Raw genomic sequence first — 22,489 nt, forward strand, 5'->3', positions numbered from 1 at the left:
CAGCAACATTTCGGTGCACAGGACAATGCTCAACCAACTGAGCCACTCCAGCTGGGATCATTATTTTTTCAAATAGGTTTTTAATTTCTTGCTTTTTCTCTTCTTTTCCAGCAGCACCCCCATGATACGAATGTTTGTATGCTTGAAGTTGTCCCAGAGTTTCCTTAAACTATCCTCATTTTTTTGGATTCTTTTTTCTTTTTGCTGTTCTGATTAGGTGTTTTTTGCTCTTTATATATTCCAAATTGTTGATTTGATTCTATGCTTCATCTACTCTACTGTTGATTCCCTATAAACCAGTGGTCACCAACTGGTGGTCCACGGACCACTGGTGGTCCATGAGGTCCGAAAGGTTGGCGACTGCTGCTATAAACTATTCTTCATTTCAGGTAGTGTGTCCTTCAGTTCTGACTGGTTCTTATTTATGTTTCCTATCTCCATTTTTATATTTCCTATCTCTTTATTGAAGTTCTCACTGATTTCATCTACTCTTCCTCTAAGTTCATTGAGCATCCTTATAACCAGTGTTTTGAATGCTGCATCTGGTAGGTTGCTTGCCTCCATTTTGTTTAGTTCTTTTTCTGGAATTTTATTCTGTTCTTTTATTTGGGACATGTTTCTTTGTCTCCTCATTTTGGCTGCCTCCCTATGTTTCTATATATTAGATAGAGCTGCTACATCTCCTGGTCTTAGTAGAGTGGCCTTATGCAGTAGGTGTCCTGCAGGGCCCAGTGGCACAGCCTCCCCAGTAACCCTAGCTGGGCGCTCCAAGTGCACCCCTATGTGGACTATATGCACCTTTTTTATAGTTGAGCCTTGATTGCTGTTAGCATGTCAAAGGGAGGGATTTCCCTCCCCCCACCCCCCAGACCAATTGGCTTTGCAGAATGGCTGCAATTAGTGTGGAGGATCTGCAATGCAAGGGCTGACCCCATGAACTTTCTTCAGTGAAGCTCAGGTACCTGCTGAGTCCACCCCTTGAGTGTGTCACTTGTGGAGGTGATTTGGTGGTGCTTCGGTGTGGTATGAAGCTGTCCAATGGGTGCACTGCTCTGAGGCCTCCCGGAAGGTGCAGGCCAAGGGCCACTGGGCATGAGCTACAAAGCGTTCTGAAGATGGCTGCTACTTGTGCTGGGCTTGGAGGTGCCTGGGAGAGGCCAAGTTGTAAACCAAGGCTGGCTGCTACTAGTGCTGAGCCTGGGGCTACTTAGCAACAGGTATAGGATGGGCAGAGGCCAGATGCTGCTTGTTGAAAGACTTTAGGAAATTCAGCAACGTGAGCCAAGACAGGACATTTGTATGGAAAAGCCACTAGAAAGGGTTTGGGTGAGACCGCAAGTTGGGTGGGGCAGTGTGTCAGGGAATCACTAGGGTGGGGAGAACTATGTTAGCCAGGTTGATGGAAACTCAGATATGGTGCTTGTCTGCTGGCTCTGAGGGGAGGGTTCAGCAAAGGATCAATGGCTTCTGCCAGCACTTCTGTCCAGAATAAAACTGCACACCCCAGCTCTTGCCCTGATTCCAAGCAATTCAGTTCCTCATTGGATGTCCCTGGTGCCCCAGTGTTGGAGCTTAGAGTGAGTCTGTCAGCGAGTAAGTCCATGTGTGGGCCCTTTAAGAGGAACACCTGGGACTCCAACAGCCCTCCATTTCACTCAGCCACAATCACTGCTGGTTTTTACAGCCAGAAGTTATGGGGACTTCTCTTCCAGGCACTGGAACCCTGGGCCGGAGAGCCTGATGTGGAGCAGGGAGTCCTGGCTCCTCAGGGGGACCTCTGCAGCTGAGATATCCTTCCCAATGTTTAACCATCACACGTGCGTGTGGGACCAGCCCATTCCATGTCTCCACCCCTCCTAATAATCTTGATGTGGCTTCTTCTGGATATACTTAGTTATAGGACTCCTGTTCAGCTAGATTTCAGTGGTTCTGCATGACGGTTGTTCTGTAACTTAGTTGTAATTTTGATATGGTTGTTGGAGGTTCTGAGTACTGCATTTACTAGTATCGATGCTGACATCTTGACCAGATCAATAGTTATTTCTTTTGTACCTTTTGTTGGCCGTGACAGAGGAGTTTGTTTTGTTTTTAGTGCCATTGTATAATAGTATCTGTGCATGCAGATACTAAACATGGCAAAGCAAAATGTGTCTTTATATTTTCCCATGAAATAACCTTCACAGTTGGCCTGGCCAGTTGTCCAGGTTCGAGCCTGTAGCACGGATTATGCATGGGCTTAGACATGCCATGGAAAGTCACCCTGCAGAGAGTGACGGGGCCCACTGTTTGATTCCATTTTTCACCCCCCTTCCCCCAAGCAGGACTCGCCAGCGCCACCCTCCATTTTCATTCCCAGTATCTCACCTCCATTTAGGCCCCTTCTCATCGCCTCTCATTTGGACACTCTCACAGCTTCCCCTTTGGCCTCCCTGCCTCCAGCCTCTTCTCCCTCGGTGACTCTTCCTCGACTCTGTTCTGTTCGTGCCATTCTGCAGCCTTGCTTCAGAGCCTCGGCGATGGAGCCAAAGCCCCAGGGCAGTCTCAGGGCCCTCACAGGACGCCCATTTCCTTTGTCACCTTACTCTGTGTGCCAGTCCAGCCGACTGGGCTGGCTTTCCCTGCCTGTGCTTCCCTTCCATTTCTACTGGCGCAGCCAGCCGCCACGACGGTTGGAGCCTTGCCTTCTTGAAGAACACTTTCCTAATGCACCTCCTTCCAGCTGTCCCACCGCAAGCAGCTCAGGCCTCCCCCACACACGCAGGGCCCCCGTCTCTCGACCAGCACAGGCAGCATTCTGACTCATGTCCTCATATGTCCCTGCCGGACAGCCTGCCCTGGGCTCTCGCATCTCATCCTTCCACAGAACCTCGTGCCGGGAGGCCCCCGCCGAGTGTCTGCCACACGGAGAAAGCGCTGCCTGTTCTCACTTCTCCCCTGAGGACTGGGACCTCACTCAGTAATGGCACCCAGCATTCGACTCCCCAGCCTCCCAGGACACCCCTAAAGAAGTGTCTTCAAGCTAAATTCCCCGAAGGGAATTTACGTCGCCGTCCTCTTTCGCACTCCTCCCTGGGGATGCTCGGCAGCTGTGTACGGGCTTGTAGAATCCATGGGAAAGGGTGTGAAGTCACTCCCCAGACTCCTCCTCTTCAGGATATTTCATCCCAGTTCCCTTGACCTCCATGTGGATCTAACATGTTTTCCTCTTTTATCATCACCCTCTTTTCTACATTGTTTCTAAATTCTCATCTTCGCTCCAGTTGAGGCAGGTATAAAAATGCCGTTTTATCGCGGCCGTCAGCCTCTTGCTACGAATGTCCTGAGTATGCCTCGCAGGTTGGGTGGCCAGAGCTTTGGGCCCCAGCGCTCCGGACACAGGAGTGTCCCTCTCTAGCTCGAAAGGCAGCAAGTGAACGGCCCCTCCAAGCGGAGCACCAGTGAAGGAAGGGCAGGGAAGAATTGGGCCTTGCCTCCGAGCCAGGGCAGACAATGTAGAGGCAGCAGAACCTCCACAGCTGCTCAAGCCCCGGGGCAGGAACTGGTCCCCAACCAATGACATGCCCTCCTGGGTGCCGGATAAGGTGGCAATGGTCTGCATTCATTCCCAACAAGAGCAGGCCTTCACCGAGCATCTTGTCTTCAATGGAAATTTTAAAACGTATCTTGCCTTCCAGCCTCACACTTTTCACTTGAAAATAACTTCAGCCCAGCCGGTGTGGCTCAGTGGCTTAGCGTTGATCCATGAACCAGGAGATTCCATTCCTGGTCAAGGCACATGCAGGAGTTCTGGGCTCGATCCCCAGTAGGGGGTGTGAAGGAGGCAGCTGATCTCTCTCTCTCTCTCTCTCTCTCTCTCTCTCTCTCTCTTTCTCTTTCTCTCTCATTGATATTTCTATCTCTCCCTTTCTCTCTCTCTAAAATCAAAAACATATTTTTAAAAAAGAAAATAACTTTAAGTCTCCTTGGACACGTCTTTCTTTAAAATATATTTTTATTGATTTCAGAGAGGGAGAGGGAGAGAGCGATAGAAACATCAATAATGAGAATCATTGAGTGGCTGCCTCCTGCAGGCCCCCTACTGGGGATTGAGCCTGCAACCCGGGCATATGCCCTTGACCGGAATTGAACCCGGGACTCTTCCGTCTGCAAGCCGACGCTCTATCCACTGAGCCAAACCAGGCTCCCCAGGGCTCCTTGGACACTTCTGGAAGTGGCCTCTTCGGCCCACTTTCCTCCTGGCAGAGCAATTATGCCAGTTCAGGGCGTTTCCAGCGCCCCTCCCTGCAGAAAGAACATGATCTCGACACAGGTGCTCTGAGAGCTGCTTCTTCCCATCCAGTCAGCCCTACATCCCTCCCATGCATGTGGACACACTCACACAGGTGCATGGCTGCACACATGCACCCATACACACGAGTGTGCCCCACAAAGGCACATGCATGCATACACCAAGCACATGAGAGTTCACACATGTCCACACTCTCCCAGCTTACGGAGTGGACTTGGCCATTCACACTGAGATTGATGCTGTCAAATGAGAACAAGGCAGTGGGGAAAGGCCCAGCGATGGTGGCCCCGGCTTTCCTACGGAGGCGTGTCCAGGAGCACCACAGAGTCTGGGAACCTGGACCAGCAGGCTCTGGAAGTCGCCATCTTCCCCAGACTCACTTATGCTCTCTCCCCTTCCCTGGACTGTTGTCCCACAGACGGGCATCGTCTTGAAAATGAATCCAAAGCACTTTCTCTGTATGGTCTCCTCCCCTCTGTCACCTCTGCCAGGGCCTCTTCCTTTGCCCTGGCCAGGAGAGACAAAATGGACGAGTGACATGCTTCTCTCTGGGGAAGAAGAGGAAGGAAAAGTACCTCCAGCCCCTCCTTCCCCAACCCCGCCCCCCCCCCCCCCCCATTCACCCAGGCCAGCTCCTCTCTCCCTCCCTTCCTTTCCCACTGCGATGCCACACTGCCCATGAGGTGAGGGGCGCACTGGGCCTTCAGCACCCTGACAAATGCAGGCAGCACCTATCTTTCCACACAGAGAAAATGTAGCATATAGTATATAAACTTTAAAAAGATACACATCTTAACAACTTGGGAGTATCTTAGTGGGAAAGGTGATCATTGCCTTTAAAAGGAATGGTTTTTATTGCATCAACAGTGAAATGTGTTTTCATTCATTCAAATAAAAAATATCAATAGAGATCCTCTTGTATGCCAAGACCTGTTTTGGCGCTGGGTTTAGGAAGTGAGTGAAACAGGCGTGGACCCTGGTCTCCGAGAGTTCGGTGCAGCGAGGAGCCGGGTAGAAGTCAGTAATCAAATAAACCGATGATGCCACAAGTCACCTCGGTGCTGTGGCACAGAGGACAGGCAGCATGTGGCTGGCACACAGCCTGGGCTGCAGGAGGCCTCTCTGAGCCGGGACCCTGGGCTGCAGGAGAGGAATTGCTTAAGCCTTCAGGGAGACACAAGCTAAAGTCCATTGACCCTAAATACTAGTATACTGATTACTTAGCGCATTTAGGGAGAACTCAAGTCAGTGGGCTGAAACCAAAAGGATTTCAGCTGACTCCACCAATTGGAGCCTCTCAGGGCTGCTCGCGGCCTCGGCGGAGGCGGCGGGGGCAGCATCTGTGCCTTCCTGCATTTCCGCTCGTCCCCGCTCATTGTCACTGTGAAGTTCAGCTTCATGTGGACGCACCCTGGACCGCAGAGCTCAGCTTTCATTTTGCCCCTCTTAGGAAGTGGTCGTGCCTGCTGTGTCTGTGAACATGCCCAGTCCCCGCTCTGGCGCCCAGCCCGGCGTTCCTTAAGGGCAGGAAAGGCCGGGGGCTGGCTGCTGGCGTTCAGGCCCATCCTCCACTGCAGACCGCGTGCAGGGCGCGGTGGCGGCTCCTCCTCAGGGAACGGCTCCTCGGACAGCCGTGCTGTCCTGTGTCCGAATGTTTGGAAAGACCCTCTGTCCTCCGTGCCCTGTAACTACTAACCCTCTGCCTCTTGTTTTCTGTTTGTAAAGGCTGGGTTTGTCTGTGGAAAGCATCTTCCGAGACTGGCTGGAGAGCCCGGGACTACCTCAGGTGAGCCGGCCCACTTCCCGAGGGAGGAGAGCAGGGGTGTGCTTGCCCGTTAGAAACGGGAAGGAATTCTCACCCGAGGCGAGGCGGCGGCTCCCCTCCCTGAGTCAGGGAGGCGATGGCCCCCAGCCTCTGCCCCAGCTGACACTGTCACCAGGATGCTGCCCGCCCTGGGCCGAGGGGATGGGAGCGCCCGCGACGTGCGGTGTGGATTTGGGGTGCGGTGTGGATCTGGGGTGCGATGTGGATTTGGGGTGCGGTGTGGATTTGGGGTGCGGTGTGGATCTGGGGTGCGGTGTGGATCTGGGGTGCGGTGTGGATTTGGGGTGCGGTGTGGATTTGGGGTGCAGTGGCGGCGCCGGGGTGGGTTTGCAGCTGGGACTCCAGCTCTGTTCTTTGGATGTGGCCAGTGAGCTGGCCGCCCGCAGCTTCCCCTGACCTGCTCCCAGGGCTTCTCCATCACGGTCTCTGCCCCTCCGCTCCCTCCTCCAGCTCTGCATCCCTTCCTCTCGCTGGCTCCGCATCCCAATGACCCGCAAGATGCATTTCTGCCGTAGACACTGGGACCTGCGCCTGTGAACTCCTCACTGTCTCCGAGCCTGGGGCAGCGCCGCCCCGCACCAGCCAGGCCTGCTGTCTAGAGCCTGGGCCTGGCGAGTCCCAGGGGGGCGTCTGGGTGGGCTGGCCGGAGGCCCCTGCAGGCCTGGAGCTCTCCCACCCGGCTGCCCACCGTGGCACCCCCTGTACGCCCTGCCCCCGGGTGGAAGTGGACCCCCACAGCGGAGAGAACCCTCCCTGGACCCGTTAGCCCCATTAGCCTGCTCGTTTCTGGTTTCATGGCTGGTATGTGAGCTTCCCTTTGGGAGTGTCTGAATGTCAATGAATGTCTGTGAACCATGAAATTAAGGAGCAGGAGGGGGTGTTCTCCATTACCTTTCCACCCCTCTCCTCACATCTTTGTGCTGCTCCACCACACGGGAATGTCGGAATGTCCGCCACCAGCCGCCAGGAACTCATTCCTAGCAAAGTCGCATTGCCTTGGGCCACCTGTTAAAAGCTGTTTGTTTGGCCCAATCCTCCTGGAATCAAAAAGAGATTAAAATCCTGAGTCCCTCAAAGGCGAAACAAAGCAGGGGCGGGTTAGGCAGCACCTGGTCCTGTGACGGCAGTGCTTTCAGCTCTACTGATTGTAAGGAGCCTCTGATTTCTAAGAAGGTACCTTCCAACCCAGGCTGCTCGCTGAGGACGAAAAGCTCAGGGAAACAGGGTGAGGCCATCTGACCCTAAAAAGCCAGGCTTGCCCTTGTTTTAGTGGTGGGGGCGGGGCATCCCCTGAAGCCACTGCCTAGTGCGCCCAGGGCGGCTGTTGCCAGGGTCCTGGACATTCTAAGCTGGGAAAAGTTGGGAGCTCAGAGAGCAGACTCCCAAATTTCCCGGATCCAAACAAGTCCGTGGAGGTCAGCAGTTAGTCCCCAGGGAAGAGGCCTTAACCAGGGCCCAGCCTCGGGCTGTCGGGGGCTGCCCTTCCCGCTCAGGAGGCTCCTGATTTCCCCTGAAGAGGCTGAGGCCTCCACCAGCAGGAGGTTTTGCTTTTCATTAAAAGGGGGAAGGGTCCCTGGAGGGGAGAGATTAGCCTCTGAGCCCCAGGTTCCTTCCAAAGGTCTAGGTGCATTAGTGACAGCTTATTGTGTAGACAAGAATCTCTGCTGTCAAAACACAGCCAGGTGCAAGGAGGCCAGCCCAGCTGTAAATTGTCTTTAAGACCCAACTGGTATTTCCTTGGGTGCTTAACTGTTCGGTGAAAACAATAGCGTCCGGCAGAAAGGGCCCTGATTTAGAGCACATCTCCCCCGGTGAGTGACCAGACGGCGCCTCTTCATCGCTGCCATTTCGGCCCTCACTTATACGGTTCGTGGTGATGACCTCCCGCCTCCTCGGGAGTTCTTCTCCTTTCCACTTCGGTGAAAGGCGCTGGAAGGCGGGGCCCTCTGGTTGCAGGAGCCTGGGGTGAATGGGACACCTTGTTCTTTGTCTCCATCACTGTGATATAAAGTTACGGGCGTCTGGGCCTGCAACGACAACCGGAGCCCTGAAATCGCTCCGATGCTCTTTGTTCTCATTAAAAATTCCTGTCCCCCAGCAACTGAAGTCACTCGCGACAAAAGAGTCGCGTTCCACTGGTGAAGTTTTCATTCCGAGGGTTACAGTGGCTTTTTGTCTTCCTCAGGAAGGTGTGCCTTGGGGTTGGCCTTGATTTTCCTTTCTAGCCACATTGAATGGAAATCATTTTTAAAATGTGGAAATAGCTTCACCAGCAATAAAACTAAGCATGAGCCCCAAAGAAGGAAAAGGAACTGGATCCACACCTCCTTAAAGAACACCCAACCCCATAACCTTTGGGTTTGCAAACAGATTAAAATTGATTCTACCATTGGTATTACAGATTATTTCCTGTCATGGCTTTTTTTCCCTGATTATAGAAGTATTACATATGTATTTTGGAATATAAAGAAGTTTGCAATAAAATAAAAATGACCCAGAGATAGTTTTTAAAATTAATCCTTTCAGTCCTTTTCCGAGATGAATATGTAGTTTACTCTTTTCTTTGTCTCCCTTTTTAAAAATAAAAATAATATCTCCTCTGTAGCAAGTTCAAGCAGGAGCAAAATACACAGCGTCAAAGGCCTGGCCCTTCAGTCGCACCCACCAGAGGAATCCATGCTGAGCACAGTTCGCATCTTCCTGCCACAAATCTGTGTCCAGGCTGTACAGCATGGAGGTGCATATTCTTTTAAAATAAAATTGGAAGTCTTCACTTAAAAATACACCTGAAGCAAGTGGTGTAGGGAAAACTGGACATGTATCTGTTCAGTTTTGGACCACATTCTTTTACCACATACAAAAATAAACTCATTTAAATCAGTTTAAATGTAAGGAGATTTAAATGTAAGACCTGAAACCATAAAACTCCCAGAAGAAAAAAATAGGCAGTGAATTCTTCAACATTATTCCTGGCAATAACTTTTGGGGTACTGATCTTTGGGCAAGGGCAACAAAAGAAAATAATAAACAAATGGGACTACATCAAACTAAAGAGTTTTTGCACAGCAAAGGAAACAATCAACAAAATGTAAAAACAACCCACTGAATGGGAGAAGATATTTGCCAATGATACTTCCGGTAAGGGGTTAATATCCAAACTATATGAGGAACTTATACAACTTAACACTAATAAAAGCCCAATCCAATTAAAAAATGGGCAGAGGTCCTGAATAAACACTTCTCCAAAGAGGACATACAGATGGCCATCAGACAAATGAAAAGATGCTCACTGTCACTAATCATGAGGGAAATGCTAATTAAAACCACAATGAGGTATCACCTCACACCTGTCAGAATGGCTGTCATCAATAAATCAACAAATACCAAGTGCTGATGAGAATGTGGAGAAAAAAGGGAACCCTCATGCACTGTTGATGGATTGTAAATTGTTGCAGCCACTGTAGAAAGCAGTATGGAAGTTCCTCAAACTATTAAAAATAAAGCTGCCATTTGATATAGCAATTCCACTTTTGGATATTATCCAAAGAAAACATAAACACTAATTTTATTTTATTTTTATTTTTCTTAAATTTAATAAATCTTTATTGTTCAGATTACAATTGTTTCTCCTTTTTTCCCACCATATCTCCCCACCACCCGATTCCCACCCCACCCTCTGCCCTTACCTCCCCCCCGCTGTCCTTATCCATAGGTGTATTATTTTTGTCCAGTCTCTTCCCGTACCCCCCACACAGACACCCCTTTCCCCCTGAGAATTATCAATCCACTCTCATTCTATGCCTCTGATTCTATTATATTCAAAAGTTTATTCTGTTCCTCAGATTTTTAATTCACTTGACTTTTAGATTCACTTGTTGTTAGATATGTATTTGTTGTTCATAATTTTTATCTTTACTTTTTTCTTCTTTTTCCTCTTTTTAAAGAATACCTTTCAGCATTTCATCTAATACTGGTTTGGTGGTGATGAACTCCTTTAGCTTTTTCTTATCTGTGAAGCTCTTTATCTGCCCTTCAATTCTGAATGATAGCTTTGCTGGGTAGAGTAGTCTTGGTTGTAGGTTCTTGCTATTCATCACTTTGAATATTTCTTGCCACTCCCATCTGGCCTGCATAGTTTCTGTTGAGAAATCAGCTGATAATCGTATGGGTGCTCCCTTGTAGGTAACTAACTGTTTTTCTCTTGCTTCTTGTAAGATTCTCTCTTTGTCTTTTGCCCTTGGCATTTTAATTATGATGTGTCTTGGTGTGGTCCTCTTTGGATTCCTTTTGTTTGGGGTTCTGTGTGCTTCCTGGACTTGTAAGTCTATTTCTTTCATCAGGTGGGGGAAGTTTTCGGTCATTATTTCTTCAAATAGGTTTTCAGTGTCTTTCTCTCTTCTTCTGGCACCCCCATAATTCTGATGTTGGTACGCTTGAAGTTGTCCCAGAGGCTTCTTACACTATCTTCAGCTTTCTGAATTCTCTTCTCTTCTTGCTTCTCTGGAGGAGTGTCCTTTGCCTCTTTGTATTCCAAATCTTTGACTTGATTCTTGCGTTCCTCTAGTCTGCTGTTGGGTCTCTGTATAATATTTTTTATTTCAGTCAGTGTATGCTTAATTTCTAGTTGGTCCTTTTTCATATCCTCGAGGGTCTCGTTAAATTTATCGGCCTTTTCTATGAAATTCTTGAAAAACCTTATAACCGTGGTTTTGAACTCTATGTCCATTTGTTTGTTCTCCTCCATTTATTTCGTTTGGGATCTGTTTCCTTGCCTCCTCATTTTTGCTGCTTCCCTGAGTTGGTTGGGTAGCTTTGTGTACTAGGTGTCTTATTGGTTCAACAGGTCAGCCTCCCAGTTACCTGAGGTGGACACTCTTGGTGTACCCATTTGTGTAATGTGTGTACAGCCTTGTTGTAGTTAAGTCTTGATTGTTGTTGGTGTCACTGGGAGGAATTGACCTCCAGGCCAATTGTCTGTGAAGACCCGCTGTGTCTATATAGGGAGAATTGCTGTGCTGGAGACATGTTTATGGGGCAGGACTTGTTCCAGTAGGGCTTTGGTGCTCACTGAGTCTGCCTCTTGAATGTGTCCCTTATGAGAGTAGTTGAAATCTGGTATTGTCTCACATCGACCACTAGATACCTTAGTGTCTGGATCTCCAATGGGGTGCAGGTCAGCTACTGTCTGAGGCCCCCTAGCAGGAGCTACAGCAAGAACTAGTTTTCTCCTCTTTGCTTAGGCGGTTTTGGAGCCTTCTGACTGGAGCTCAGTTAATTTGGTTAAGCTTCCACAGAACAGGCCATTTATATGCAAAAGCCGCTATGTGGAGCCTGGGCGGGTTTGTAGAAGTGCGGGGTGGGGTCTCATGGCGGGGCGGGGTCTCTGGGCGTCACTAGGCTAGGGCGTGGCAAACGGCCATGGCTGCCGTCAGCCGTCTTTGCCTTTTCGCGTTTCCAAGTCCCTGCGTCCCGTGCTCCAGCGCAGTAAACACTGTTTGCTGGGCGCACCTCTGCAAAAAGTCTCATTTTCTGCCCCGATGGCAGAGAGTCCAGCTTCTCCCCGTAGGCATCTGGGTCCCCCGGGTGTCCCCAGAAACTGGATTTCAGAGTGACAGGGAGCTTGTCTCCCTTCGGGTTGAAGAAAAGCCGTGCGCCCAGTCGCCCGCCACCAGCCTGATTCGCGCGCCTCCGTACCTCAGCTTTTCAGCGTTTGTGCTCCTTTCTCTCCTTTGTTGTAAATCTACCACTCAGCCAGCTTTCCCGTGGTTCTGGGTGGTAGGCGTTTTGTCTTTTAGTTGTATTTTTGAAATTGTTGTGCGAGGCGGCAGTTTAGTTGTTTAACTTTGCCGCCATCTTGGTTCCTCCTCTAAACACTAATTTTAAAAGATAAAAAACCTCTATGTCCATCACAACATTATTTGCAATAGCCAAGATATGGCAGCGACCTAAGTGTCCATCAATAGATGAATGGATAAAGATATGGTGTATATGCAATGGAATATTAACTCATCCATAAAATAGAATGAAGTCTTGCCATTTTTGACAACATGGATTGACATAGAGGGTATTGTGCTATAAAATAAGTCAGAAAGACAAACGCCATATGATTTCACTTATATGTGGAATCTAAAAAAACAAAACAAAGGAATAAACAAATAAAACAGAAACAGACTCACAGAGAACTAACTGATGGATGCCAAGGGGGAAGGGGGAAGTATTTTTAGAAAATGAACCATAGGTCAGTTGTGTGACCTTAAAAGAGAGCAATTATTAGATTTTTAAAATATAACAGAAAAAAATCACTTTCCTATGCTTGTGTTGTCATAATTATTTCACAAGATATTAGATTTTATTCCATTTGTGCTCTGGGTTGTGATGAGCGTTGTGTTTGCCTGATTACCCAGAATGCTAACTAGCTGAAGAATAAAACTATCTTCCATACCTTGCCCATTTTAGAAGTGGGAAGTTATAGATCACTTTACTTTGTATTAAAAAAAGAGGATTCTCACATTTAATATTCTACAGTAAATAGTCACCTACGAAAGCATACCTTAAAGGAACATAAAGAACATCAGGAGGTGAACGTTTGTGTGCTGTGAGGTTTCCATTACGGTTAATGGGTTTGGTACTGAGTCCCTGTGCTTCACCAGCCCTGCTCTGTGTTCCTAAGGGCTAGATGTAAAACGGGGTGGTTCGCCCTAGCCGGTTTGGCCCAGTGGATAGAGCGTCGGCCTGCAGACTGAAAGGTCCCGGGTTTGATTCCTGGTCAAGGGCACATGCCCAGGCTTGCGGGCTCGACCCCCAGTAGGGGGCGTACAGGCAGCCAATCAATGATTCTCTCTCATCATTGATGCTTCTCTCTCTCCCTCTCCCTTCCTCTCTGAAATAAAAATATATGTATTTAAAAAACAAAACTGGGGTGGTTCAGGAACTTCCCAAGATTTTAGAATTAGAGCTTTTCTTAAAAAAATAAATGAAAGCATAACACAAAGTAAATATCTTAAGTAGTTTCCCATATTCCTCAATATAATTCAAGAGCAATAATTTTTAACAGTTGCAAAGCTTTCTAATAAATAGTAATAATTTAATTTACTCAGGCCTGCCCCCTTCCCCCCCCCCACGTTTCTAAGAAAGTTGCCCATTCTGCTAAATTGACAGTTCTATAAATAGATTTTTATTTCTTTTTATCTCTGCCAAAGGTCTCCACCACTCCAACCCACATATGTGTATATTCCAATCTTCTTTTAGAAGTTTTACATGTGAATACATTAGGAATAACTTTGCCCATCCAGCCTTTCTTCTGCACTTTGTATTTTTACTGCTCCAGAGCTCTCTGACTCCTCCCTTTCTTTGATCATCTTATGTGCATATTTATTCATTTTCTGATGGTCTTTCCTGGTGCCTCCCCCAGTTTTTCATAGTTTGCTCTGACTAGTGCTGGAGCTCATTGGTCTTTTAGCTGCCACGCTGTCCCCCTCCATCATGGCAATGTAAGCGAGTCTCCCCAACAGCTCAGACCTGTCCTCACCAGAAGCCTGTTCCTAGTCAGCAGTGCCTGTGAACATGCCCATTGGCCCGCTATTTCAGACAGTCAGCAGAAATGCCCCCAAGGTACCCTTTTACACTCCATTCGCTACCTCCTAAGCATGTGCCCAACCATAATTACCAGTCAACAGGTATTTGTGAGCTTCCACACCAGCCTTCCTTTGTACGTGACTTTTTCTCTCCTTGGAATGAATGCTTTCCATTCTCTGCATTTAGCAAGTATAATATCCTGTTTTATATTGTTGCAAATTGTATATGTGTCTCATACATCCCATCCCTCACCCTCAGAAACAAGGGTGAGGGATGGGATGTATGTGTCCAATTCATCCTCTTCTTACCTGCTGTGATGTACAGGGCTGATACTCAGACTCACTGTTCCACATGGCAGCCACTAAGCCACATGTGGTTAGTAAGCACTTGAAAACTATCTAGTGCACCTGGAGAGTTGAATTTTTGACTTAATTTAATCTCAATCTACATTAAAATCTAGTAATCCAGTTATTGTTTGGAGTAATGTAGGTATGTGAATGAAATCCACTTTTTCAGCTGTAAATTTCATGAAATCAAATACAGACCAAGCATTTCTGATTAAAATTTAGCATCCAAATTGAGATGAACTGTGAGAACACATTCGATTTAGAAGACTTAGTACAAAAAATAAAAAAGATGAAGGTAATATATCTCATTAATCATTTTTAAATTATTGCTTACATCATAATATTTTGGACACATCATAAACCCAATGTTTATATGCCCAATAAAACATATCATTGACATTAATTTTAGCTGCTGTACCTTACTGTTTAAGCATGGCAGCTAGGAAATTTCAAAGAATAAATGTGGCCGGCATGTGTTCCCACTGGGTGGTGCTGATCCAAGGCTGGTAGTAGAATTAAAACCTGAGTTCATAATGCCTTAGAGTCACCACCGAAGGGGCGTCATTGAAAGCACCTGTATTTTTTTCAAACGTATGGAGAAAGAGAGCTGGCCATTCCGTAGCCGCCCTGCCCTCTCTGCTGGCTCCATGGAGGGGCAGGCTCGGCCCCGCAGACGCCCAGAGCAGCGTGATTCATCGCCAGCCGCACTTGGGCTCTTCAACTCCCAGGCAGCCTGTGTCCTGAGGTACTGACAGGTGGCACTCTGGTGCCCGTGACCTTCATAGCCCTTGTGTGTCTTCTTCTTTCTACTCCGGGGAAAGTGCTCAGCAGCCATTAGATGGCAAAATCCCTGGCAGCAGTGGCGGGGAGAGGCGCAGAGAAGCCGGGTACCGGCCAGGCACAGTATCCTGGAAATAGGCAGCAATCAGCTCCAGCTCCCAGACTTGCTCCTGATCGGAACGTAGAACAGCAGGTGACCATGTCGTCTGGAAAATGCCACTTCTTTCCAAGCTGACACCTTCAAGTGGCCAAAGGCCACACAAGCAAATGATGGAAAACTTTTCAGTCTGGCAGGGAAAATGCCGCAGTCACACAGTTGAGGAAACTTGATATGATGTAAGACGCCCTGTCCCTGGAGCTCTGAGCACCGAGAAGGCATCTTTTAGCACAGGTTCAGGGGTCCTCAAACTTTTTAAACAGGGGGCCAGTTCACTGTCCCTCAGACCGTTGGAGGGCCAGACTATAGTTTAAAAAAAAAACTATAAACAAATTCCTATGCACACTGCACATATCTTATTTTGAAGTAAAAAAACAAAACGGCAAAAACACCCGCATGTGGCCCGCGGGCCGTAGTTTGAGGACGCCTGGGTTAGGTAATATGAGCAACATGATTCTAAGGCCCATTAGGATCCTCAGTCTCAGCGGTGCCTATAGGAATTCTACATCTAATGGTCATTCAAGAAAATGGAGACTACTTATTTTGAAAATTCCCGAGAAATTATATTTGTCAAATTATATGTGCTATGAGATCCTTGGTTCTTTTGTATCAGTAAACGCAGTTGCCACAGTGCTATGTTTTTGGGGCCCCAATAATCTGGCGGTTCTATTTGTCCATGGTTGGACTCACTCTCTGTGTGACTGAACACTTTGTCAGACGTCCTTAGAGGTACAACGCCGGGCCTCTGGCCTCACTGGGGCGAGGCCTGCCATGGCGAGGAGCTGCCACAGTCACTCGCCGTCAGTCACTCGCCGTCTCTGCCAGCACCTGCCTTCCCCACTGACTTCTCAGTGGCATGCATGCCGGGCAGTCACGAGAGACGGGGTGCATCCTCCCAGAGAGAAGTTGGTACTGCAGGTCCGTGTGGGCTTCTTGTTCAGCACTGTCCAGACGGCCGGCCTCTCACAGCGCAAGGCCCAGGATGAAACAGGAGGCGTTTTCCTGTGGTGCCCTCTCTCTCTCCCTTCCAAAACCTGATTCCAGAAAGAACTGGAACCTCGCTCACAGGAGTCTGAGACCAGACTCCAGTGCACCATGAGCATGACTGTGTTTCCTCTCCCCGAGGTGGTCTTTGTACCTGTGGAGAGAAACCCAGTATTTGCTTGGTGGATTCAGGATAAACCTGTTGCTCTGCTTTGAACAGAAGGAAAAGGAAGCTGGAACCACTAGTTTTGAAGTCTGTTTGGCTCAGTCCAGCGGATGGAGGTGGATGATAGTGGCCTGTGCACATATGGGTTTAATGAGGAGGTAAGGCTGGTGCTTTCTAGAAGCATAGCTCGGCAGGCTGGGCGCGAGGCCGCAGGCCACCTGGCCAGCTGTGCCCAGCCCTGTTCACCGGAATCATCCAGGAAGCTGTTTGCACTACCGGCCTGGACTCAGCCCACACCTGCTGAATAAGGGCCCCGAAGGAGGCTCTGACCCATAGATAGAATCTAAAATTACTTTATCTAAATTATCTAAACTTAGTCGCTTAGAGAGTGAGTCCACCCATGGACAAATAGAACAGCCAGGTTATTAGAGTCCCCAAAGCACGGCACATTACAGCAGCTGTGTTAACTGATATAAAAGAACCAAGGATCGCATAGCACATGTAATTTGACAAATACGATTTCTCAGGTATTCTATCTAAAACCATATTCTGGAATATATTCTGTCAAAGGAAGTTTCCCTCATTTCTGAGTACCATCTAAATAAACTCTTAGAATTCTTCAGTTTTATATTCTTCCTGAGAAATCCATAGGTCTGGCTTTATGACTTGGTTTATAGGTTCAACCAATATGCCAAGCATTGTGTAGGGCAGTGGGCATACAAAGTGCTGCCCGTGAGCTCACAGCCTGTGCGGGTGTCTATAAATCATCCTCTGTCACAGGCGCGTGCAAGGGCCTCGGCCTGGAGTTGGGACCTGGAGGCACGCAGAGATCGACTCCCCGTATTTGCTGTATTTGCCGTGCGCAGCGGGGCTGAGACTGAGTGCGTTAGAACAGCCGCTTGCAGGCGGGGCCTGGCTGCACTCACTGGTCACAAGTCGGCCAGCTCGTTGTGCAAGGAAAGCAGCATGATTGTCCTCAAGGTGCAAAGTCCGTGGCCAAGTTTGACACATGGGCCTTACCCGTGACTGAGGCATTTTGTGTTTTTAGCAGGGTTGCTTTTAATCCAAATCAGCTTGGTCCCATTCTTGCCTTAGCTTTTACAAGAACCAGGAGGAGATAATAAATAATACAGTAGAGAGCCCTGAGCAGTGATGGGTTTCATCTAATTAGTGCCTGTTTGTTGTTTGTTCTCTATTGGACAAAAGTGTGCTTTGTGTGCACAGTAGTGTGAACCCCCCCCCCCCCCGCCCACTTTCCAGGACTCTTCATGAGAATGTGCCATGGGTATACATGCCCCTCTTGCATTTGGGTATTTCTAATGGTAGCCCTGTCTATCCGACTGAACGCTCTGCATAGGAGAGCTTTCTTGCATGGAAGGGGCTGGTGTATTTTTTGGTGAGAAGGAATGTGAGCGTGTGTAGAGATGAGTGTAGGTCTTTGCCTTCGGAAAAATACAGCTGTTCCTCTCTCAAGATGGAAACAAATGAGACAATACATACCAGGTCACCAAAACAACAAAGGAGAAGAGAACTGGTTGAGCAAAAAAGTGTCTATGTACCTTCTAAAGCATGTAAGGGGTTTCCTATATCTTCCTCTTTGCTTTCCAAAGCAAATCCTACCAGGAGGTGGCCAGCCAGGTCAAGGTGAGTCGGTGATTGTCAAGCTGCCCAAGTCCAAACGTGTGGTTAACAGTTCATGGCACACTCCGTGTGTGACCGTTGTCCACAGATTATCGGTGCTTGGGCACGCGTGTGTCCAGCGCATGTCCAGCAGACCCCATCTTTCCAGGCCAGTCCTCGGGCTGGGCCTTCAGGAGCTTCACGGCCACTGTCGCATTCTAAGTGGGGTCCACGCAGTTGGCTACGTGAAATGCAAGGCTGCGTTATTTTGAGGTGACCGAGCGGGAATGGAGGCTGGTGAGGAGAGCCGGCTGTCACAGCCCCTGAGCTGTTCTCCAGAGCACGCGGCAGGGAGTGGTGCCCCGAGCTTTGATGCAGCAGATGCAGCTTTGCAGGGCAACTCCCCAGCCCTGAGCGCTGTAGCCGGGGGAGCCACTTGCCTTCTCTGAGTCCTCACTGCTTCTTTGGGGAGTGAGGGCAGCTGGCCTGGGAGGCCGGAGTGGCTTTGCGCCTCGTCACTGATTCTGTGCCTGGTGCCTTGCTGAGCCTCTGAGCGGAGGAGAGTCGGGATTGGCTTGTCCTGTGTCTCCCTTTCCTCCCTGGGAACCGCTGAATGGCCTCAGACGGGAAACTTGTCCTCGGCGTGGAGTGGTATGGGGAGTCCTTCCGTGTCGTCCCGAGTGCTGTTTACCAACGGACACTGCGTGAACCCCGTTGGGGCAGCTCTCTCTCACTGCAGAGTTGCTATTTGAAAGATTATTGGAGAAACCTCAAGTAATAATCAATCTGCAAAAGCATCTGTGCTGGTTGGTCAGTGAAGAAGAGGCACTTGCTTGTAATTCAGATCAATTATTCACAGATGATAAACCTGTTTGACTAGTAGGAGATGAAAAAAATTTTCTAGGGTTTTATTTTTAAAATTTATCTTTATTGTAGGTATTACAGATGTCTCCCTTCCCCTTTTATTCCCCATTGACCCCTTCCTCCCTGCACCTGCCCCTCCCAAGCCTTCGCCACTATTGCCTGTGTCCACGGGCTATGCATATATGCATATAAATTCCCCGTTAATCTCTCCCCCTATCCCTCCACCCCCACCTTCCCTCTGAGATTCCACAATCTTCATGGTTCTATGGCTCTGGATCTATTTTGTTCATCAGTTTATTTTGTTCATTAGATTCCACATAGGAGGAGTGAGATCATGTGATACTTGTCTTTCTCTGACTGGCTTATTTCGCTTAGCACAGTACTCTCCAGGTCCCTCCACGCTATTGCAAATGGTAAGAATTCCTTCTTTCTTACCACTGCATAGTATTCCAGTGTGTAAATGTACCACAGCTTTTTAATATCTTTAAATTCCTGCAAGTCAGTAAGAACTGAGGTGACATTTTCCATGGACAGTGGCAACTATTATTTCTAGGATACAGTTGGAGACAAAAAATAAGTACTCACTCGTTTATGTCTGTTGTCTGAAAGCCCTGGGGGGAAAGCCCAGTGGCCTTTTGAAGGAAGGAAAATCACTGGGGCCAATTGCTCCAGGAGCAGTTTTTCTATGCTGTTTTTATATTTAAATAATTAGAGTATTTGCCACTTTAAAAAAATAAAAACAAGCAGAGCCAGCCATGAAATGTTTAGGAGAAATCGCTCGGGTGGGCGCAGCATAGCTTGCAGCAGGATGGTGCCGTGTTCCTCATATTGAGAAAGCAGAACCTATTTGGGGTGAGGCAGAGCAAGAAATGATCAAAGCCAGATGCTTTCCTAAAATTGTATTTTCAGTGCATTTATATGTCTGTTACAAAGTGTGCTACATGCTAAAAATATTTTCCTTTGTAGGTCAAAGGAAATTTCAGACCGCATTGAGGGCTGCATAGATCAGATGGTTTTTCTTAAGAGCGTTAAGGGCATCCTGGTTGTCATTATCCCTGGCTTTCCAATATGACATTATTTATGCCCAAAAAGCTTCACAATTCAATTCTTCTTTAATTTCAGCCACTTTATTGGCTTGAAAATGCATGGAAGGGAGGGCAGAGTCAATGCATCGGAGCTGGGGACTAAGACTCCAGGGCGACAAGTGATAATGGGATTGGACTGGAGGGAGCGGCCTCACCCCAGCCCGTTCCCGGAGGCAGAGGCGTGGCCCAGGTCTCAGGCCTCGCTCCAGGGTGCGTCTCCTCCTCTCTGCCCTGGCTCCTCTCTCCTCCCTGTGCGCCTTCGCTTTTCATCCTCTGTGCAGCCAAGCAAAGACGCGTTCTCTTTAAGACTCTTCTTGTTCGCGTTTATTACAAAGTGGGCTTCTTCGGAGTTCTCAGTGGGTCTCTCCTCCTCAAACTGTATTTTTCGTCCCCGAGGTTGATTTTGTAATTGAGGGATGTCTGCCTGGGTTGGGCATAAATGCTTCTAACAAATTAAGCTGTAAACGGGTCAATCCCAGAATGGTTAGGTCGTGTAACTCTCTATTAAATTGTATGTTCATTCAATTCTTCCATTTCCCATCTTCCCCCCAATATACCGGATGTACTGTTTTACATATTAGGACATCCAAAATGAAAGAAAGGCTATCGCTTTATTGATTAGGGTCTATGCTAAGTTCATTGAACATAATAGTTATTTACTTCTAGTCACAGCTCTAGAAGGTAGACATTATCATTATACACATTTTATAGATGAGGAAACAAATCTAACTTAAAAGCCCACGTTATTAATTCTTACATTGGTTTTAATTGCATTGTAGCTACTGTTAGAGTTTTAAGTGTGTTTGCATCTTGCACCTGGTCATGCTGGTGCCTCAGAGAACAATGCCGAAATGCTCAGTTCCATTTTACGATCCCTTTGTAACAACAGCGGGCTTATTTTGAGTGCATGGGACCAGAGAGGGAGTGATGTCCGCTGATCAGGCAGACCAGAGAGAGACCCTGCGTCCTCATGCCCACCCGTCCTTTGGGAAGGGACAGGCACTTGTTTGCAGTGGCTCAGACATGCCATGTCTCTGCAGGTGCCACCCGATGGCATGACATCTGTGTGGTGGCCAGGCAAGGCTCTTTCGTACAATGTCACATATCAGTAACTTGAGACCTTTGAAAGATTATTCAGGTTCAAAATACCAGAAAGCCTTTTGTTTCAGAATGAGCATTTACTGGTCGACATGCGCCTCTGGCTTCATGTGCCATCTCATTTCATCCTCACCGATAGCATTCTCTCCGTTTCACAGGATCGGAGAGGTGTGTGACATGCCCAAGGTCACACAGCTTCTCGGTGGCAGGGAAGGAGGGTACCGAGGTCTGAGTTCTCATCACACATGGCTTTGTGCGCAAACAGGTCAGACAGATTCTTGGGGCAGCACTTAAAAAGACAGCAGCATATTTGTTTGTACATTGGCATGATTTTCAATGCCCTTGAACCTCAGAGAGTAAGGCAGTGAAATAAATGCTCGAAGAGCAGGTGAACGTAACACAGACCACAGTATTTACACTATAAATTGAAATCCATAATCTCAGGATTCTGCTTTGAGACCGTTGAGAAGCACAGGGTTAGGGTGCTCACAGTACAAGTAGGTCTTCACCCCTTTTTTCATGAACCAAGAAGTCAGAAAGGACCAGATGGTTGTTAGGTTTTAAGAGAGTCTAATATACCTCATGTTGATGTGAATATAAGTTAACTGGGTGGATTCTTAAATTCTGCCTATTTAGGAGGTGTTTAGGGTGAGTCTAATAAAGCTCTAATGTCCTTTGTGCTTCTTTTCCATCTCTCACACGACTGAGCATAAAAGTGGTGTTGTGTGCAGAATGGCTGGGCTTAGCCCTAGAAGAAAGGAGTTATGTTTGGTATCTAAAGAACAATAAGAGTTTGCTGCTTGGCTGATCAATGCTGGATCAAGTTCACATTCCCCACTCCTACTCTCCCACCTACACACAGGGGGGTGGAAGCAGGGCCCAGGGAGGAAGGACAGATCCTTGCTTCGCAGAGAGGGAGGGAGACGTGAGCGGGCTGTCCTAATATGGACACAGCTGGGCCTGGGCAGCATTCAGTGTGGATTTAATCCCCTGCTGGAGGAAACCTCCTACAAAAGGTAAAGAGATTAGCAGCCAATCAATTGGGCCCTTCCCATTGTTTTCCTGGAACACCTCTTCCATGGATCTAAATGTTTGGTGAACCAACACTCTGGAAAACAGCTTTCTCAGATACTTTTTTTATTTGGGACAGCCACCCCACCCCCAACTGTGCTGGGTTTTACTTTAGTGTGTGTGTGTGTGTGTGTGTGTGTGTGTGTGTGTGTGATCTTCTGATTAGAGGTAGGATTATTTAGGCTCATTCCTCTTTGTTGCAAATTGTGTCTTCATTGGGTACCTTTGGGAGGCCAGATCACAGGCAACCCAGTCTGAGTGCCAAAGTTTTAAAAAATAGACAAGCTAGAAAAAGAACAGTGGTCATGCTGGGGGCCACAGACTCCCAAAGCCCCGCCTCCTTTAAAGGGCTCCTGTGTGCACTACTCACAGGACCACACCCACCCCATGTTAGGGCATGCCTGAGGGACCTCTCTACATGGATGTCTGCTTTCCATGCAGTGAAATGTCAATGCAGATATTTGTGATTTTAAGTAATTAGTAAGTAATATCTTTTGGAAGGCATTTCCAGAGCAGTTGTCCTGTAGCATCAATTACTGTGTCTTTTCTGAACAAGGAAGTCCATGTGGTTAGAGCAGGGTGTCCAAGACTCAGAGGAAGTTTAACCTGGTGGTGTCCTGCATGGCAGG

The 22,489-nt window shown here is 48.0% G+C and overlaps 1 protein-coding gene across 10 annotated transcripts in view; it reads left to right on the forward strand.

Annotated features, from left to right (window-relative positions):
- Nucleotides 1-22,489, forward strand: part of AOPEP (aminopeptidase O (putative)) — a 353,107-nt gene that overhangs the window by 243,739 nt on the left and 86,879 nt on the right. For 6 of the 10 annotated variants that reach the window (XM_079789821.1, XM_079789824.1, XM_079789823.1 and 3 more), the window contains one exon: nt 6,014-6,074. The exons of the other annotated variants lie outside the window; for them this stretch is intronic. In XM_079789821.1, coding sequence (XP_079645947.1) covers nt 6,014-6,074 — 61 coding nt within the window. The remainder of the gene's footprint in view (nt 1-6,013; nt 6,075-22,489) is intronic. 10 annotated transcript variants of the gene reach the window in all.

Source organism: Cnephaeus nilssonii, assembly GCF_951640355.1.
Source record: "Cnephaeus nilssonii genome assembly, chromosome: 14".
Lineage (NCBI taxonomy): Eukaryota > Metazoa > Chordata > Mammalia > Chiroptera > Vespertilionidae > Cnephaeus > Cnephaeus nilssonii.